Raw genomic sequence first — 4,420 nt, 5'->3', positions numbered from 1 at the left:
CGATCTCAAAGAAGAAGAGAGATAAGAGTGAGTCTGAGTATTTTGCAATGTGGGTTTGTTTTGGTGTGTTTATTGTAGAGAAAAACTAATGAATGAATGGGAAGGGAGAAGAGAGAAGAGAGAAGAGAGAGAGTTTATATAGAGAAGATATTAAGACTAAAAATATCAAGTTAATTAAGAAATAACATTGATTTGACGGTGAAGAGAATAGCCATGTGTAAATAACAGAGAAAAGACCATGAAAAAAGACAAAAGAAAATGTGTTGATTTATAAACCACAGAAATGAGAAACAATCATACAATTCCTTAAGACCAAAAAACAATAAATATATAATATAGTTGTAACAGGTGGATGCTTTCTATTTGTTTTGATGTCCTGCCAAACAGGGAATAACACAATTCAATGTCCCTGACCCACAAATCAATCAACTAGTAATTTTTTACCATTGTTTATCAGTAGCATGTAGATTTTATTTGAGCATTTGAGATTAGATGATCACACAAAAAGATACCTTCAACCGGCTAGTTTGCAAGTAATTAAAAATACTGCAAATCTAGTGAAATAATCTTAAATTAAAACAATATAGCTTTGGTTATTATAATTTTAGAATATATTATTAATATAAATTCTATTGTTATATCTACTTAATTATATATTATAAAACTAATAATAAATATTGAAATGATGAAATAAAATCTTGGTTGGGGTAAACCTGAACTAAATCCAGACCTAATTGACAGAAAGAAGACATGTGAGTGGTAGCAGTCTTACAAGTTGTAACCCAGAAAAGATTATCATTTGAAACACATTCATATCAAAATCCATCTAATCAATTTAAGTATCAAAAAATATAAAGTAGAAAACATTCCAAAAGTCATAGAAAAACCAACATATTTGCTGACAAAATTCAGTAGGTTTTCGGAACAAGTATCAGATGACATGATCAGCAAAATAAACTGCAAAACCAAGGAGACAATTCAGAACTGGACACAATCAAGAATTACCAGTATAAAGGGGGAAAAACTTCGATTGGGCTAAAACCCAAATACCAGAGGAGAAAACAAAATTTGAATTTCCAAGTACCCTCCAATAGGTTTTTAATCCCACAAAGTAAAATAATTCGGTTTTCACCTCATAAAGAGCTGTTCATTATCAAGGATTTCATAAGAGAGGAATATCACATAAACACTGCATAAAGAAACAACATGCAAATATATAAATCTTGTATTACCAACTTCGGCAAACAGGAAAGCATAAAATAAAATTGAACACCAAGCAGAAGCTACTTTCCACACTACGAATACCCAACATAAGACCAACAGATTGAGTATTAACAGTACAAGTACATAAAACTTCAATTACAAACATGGGAAGTATGAAATACAGATAATCGAGCATCAAGCCAAACACAAGAAACATGCTACTTTCCACACTATGCCTACCCACTAACAACTAATTGATCGAGTATTAATGGCTATAGGAGATATAATACGGCCATCTTTAGGTAAACAAACACAACACTGAAACTCAGATGAAATCGTAAAGCCCAGAGAATCATCCGTCATTCAAAACTAACATATTTTCCTTTGTCCAATAAAACTATCTTGTAAGTACGTCAACAAATGTAAATTTCAATTCATTCAATGCATAAAAGCATGACTGCAATGTGCATATATATGCATTTTCAATCTCACGTTGTGATACTGAGGTCAGCACATCAAACATTAATACTGAGGTCAGCCCATCAATCTCATGTTAAGTAAAACCATCCAGAAAACAAGTACCATTGAGCAATTGAGATAAAAACAACAAACAAATTCTATTGAAATTCAAAATTGCCATGACAACTTTAATCGGTAGGAAGTCAACATACCAACACCAGAGACTAATCACCCTTTCATAAGACTAAGGAAAGTATCAGATTGCCTAAGAAATGGAGCTTCATCGTCAACAACAGTCTAAAAAACCAACAGAAAAAAGAACTAGCTTCTCTATTTATTCTAAGATTTTAAGAATCACATACAGTAATAAAGAACAGTATCCTATATAAGTCAAAATGAAGCCAGAGTTCCATCAACTGATAGTGCATTATAAAACTCATGTACCAAACACTAACATAAAACCTTAATCTCCTCATTCAATTGAAACCTCTCATGGAAGCTCACATTCAAATGAACAAATTAGAGATTAACGATTAAATTCAAAAAAGCCCGAAAGCAATAATCCTTATATAAATCCAAAACTGCTTCATAATTAAAAGAACAGAAATACTAATAATATCAAAAACAAAAAACAAAGCCCTTTTTTCACTTTTTTTCCACTTTCCAACTCTCAATTATCAGGTATCTCGATCTCACCATCAGTAATCTCCTGCTGCAGATCCTTGGGGTCCTTCCCATCGACCGTACACCCAACGGAGACGCAGGTACCCAGAATCTCCTTGACTGTGCCGCTGAGGTCCTTGGCCATGGATCTACCACGCATAATCCTGGCAATCTCGATGACATCATCGAGCGATATGTTTCCATTATGTTTGATATTCTTCGTCTTCTTCCGGTCTCTCTCCGGCTCCTTGAGAGCTTTGATGACCAAGGCAGCCGCCGATGGGACAACCGAAACCTTAGCCTGACGATTCTGAACCGTGAGCTTGACTGTTACCCGGAGCCCTTTCCATTCCTTGGCAGTCTCCTTAGCAATGTCTTCTCCTACCTTCTTGGGCGAGAGACCAAGAGGACCGATCTTTGGCGCGAGAGAACTGGCCGCACCAACTTCTCCTCCGGTCACCCGGACGAACACGTCCACCACTTGGGTTGGGTCGAACTTTGGCGGCATGGTTGAATAGGGTTTCGAGTTCTAGGGTTTGAGAGAGCGTGCTTGTGAGAGAGGACTCGGGTGTTTAAAGGAGGCGCAGCGAAATAGATGCGGGAGAGGGAGGGGGACATAAAACTAGGGTTTTACAGAGGGGGATAAAAAGACGAAACCACCCTTAGGTTTCGTAGAATATTTCAGGAATTACTTATTTGGGCTTAGAATTTTGGTGGCCCAAAGAAAAACCTAATAGGTTAAAAGCCCAAAGTAGGCCCAAGGTGGCCCAATAAAATAAAATTAGATTTTTTTTCTAAATATGATTTTTTTTTTCTTTTCTTGAAAATTTCTAAAATATAATTTGATAAAGACTCTTTTCCACTATGAAATGTTTAATTTTTTTCATTTTTATTGAATTAATAATAAATTTGATCCTTTCTGAATATGAAATTTCAATGTAACAGAATTTATAAATTTTTATTAGTGCATGAATTTTATAAATTTATTTTAAAGTACCTTTCAAAATAAAGATATTTAACTACTTGAATAATATTAGTTTAATAATATTATAGAAATTTTTATATACAACATTAGTTTATTTTGAATAATTTATAAGATGCATATAAAAATAAAAATTATGTTCTATCAATTTTTGAAAAATATATGGAAAAATCAAACTACAAAATTTCTCTTTAATACCATGCAAGAACCTCAATTTTTTTTTAATTCGTAACCACAAAATTGAAGAATGAAATTCAAAGTAACAAAGTCAAATTACTTGTATAAATTTTTAATTTTGCAAATTATACACTTTATCTTGTATAATTTATTATATAAAGAAATGTTGATAAAAAAATTCATCTGAAACTATGAAATTTATATAATAAGTAGTATATGATGTAATTTTTATACAATGGACTATATATGATTTAATTTTTATTTAATGTTAAAAAAAATTGTGGTTTTTATATAATGTAAGAAAATTAGATTAAAGGAAAACAAAACTGTACGGCGAATAAAAAGAACGTGAGGTCCAAAAGTGAGAAGACCGCTTCAATTCGTTGAAGGGGATGTTTGGCAGCTGGGTTTTTTTTGTAATATTTTTTTACCAAAAAATATAGTTTAGCTAAATATTTAGTTATTAATTAATTTAATCCTTTTTATTTTATATACTAATATTGACATTTTATAGTTTTAAAAAATTACTATAGAGTAGAGAGGTATAATAACTTTTTTTTTAAATATTTTAATTAAATTTACTACTCAGTTAACAATTAGAATGTATATTTATAACTATCTAACTACTCCATTGTGGTTTAGCGGTTACCTCATCTCAACTAGTTTAAGTGAGAGGCTAGTTGGGGTTTCAATCCCTAGTTTAACTAGTGGCTTGGCCAATAATAAAAAATTATATAATATAATTTGTAAAGAATATTTTTTTTTTTGTTTAAAAACTGGTGAAGCTTGTATACAGTAAACTTTTGGTGCTTTTGTAATTTTTCTCAAACTCTCATCATTTTCCTAATAACTATTGTTCTCTAATGTCTTTCTTACATCCTTATCATGCTAGTAAGACCTTAGGGACACCTATATGTTCGTCTTACTATGTTTTCT

General features: G+C 31.8%; 1 protein-coding gene across 1 annotated transcript; it reads right to left on the bottom strand.

The window, feature by feature from the left end:
- Window positions 1-2,069: 2,069 nt before the first annotated feature.
- On the bottom strand, window positions 2,070-2,931 carry LOC110812326 (Ribosomal protein L11 family protein). Its single transcript, XM_022039084.2, has one exon. The coding sequence runs from the start codon at window positions 2,831-2,833 to the stop codon at window positions 2,333-2,335; it is 501 nt and encodes a 166-aa protein (XP_021894776.1). The 5' UTR covers window positions 2,834-2,931; the 3' UTR covers window positions 2,070-2,332.
- Window positions 2,932-4,420: the final 1,489 nt, after the last annotated feature.

Source organism: Carica papaya, chromosome 8 (genome assembly GCF_054855325.1).
Source record: "Carica papaya isolate Zhongbai chromosome 8, ASM5485532v1, whole genome shotgun sequence".
NCBI lineage: Eukaryota > Viridiplantae > Streptophyta > Magnoliopsida > Brassicales > Caricaceae > Carica > Carica papaya.
This window is presented reverse-complemented; position numbering and strand designations above follow the sequence as displayed.

Coding starts and splice junctions, on each gene's coding strand:
- LOC110812326 (XM_022039084.2), bottom strand. CDS start 2,833: ATGCCGCCAAAGTTCGACCCAACCCAAGTGGTGGACGTGTTCGTCCGG.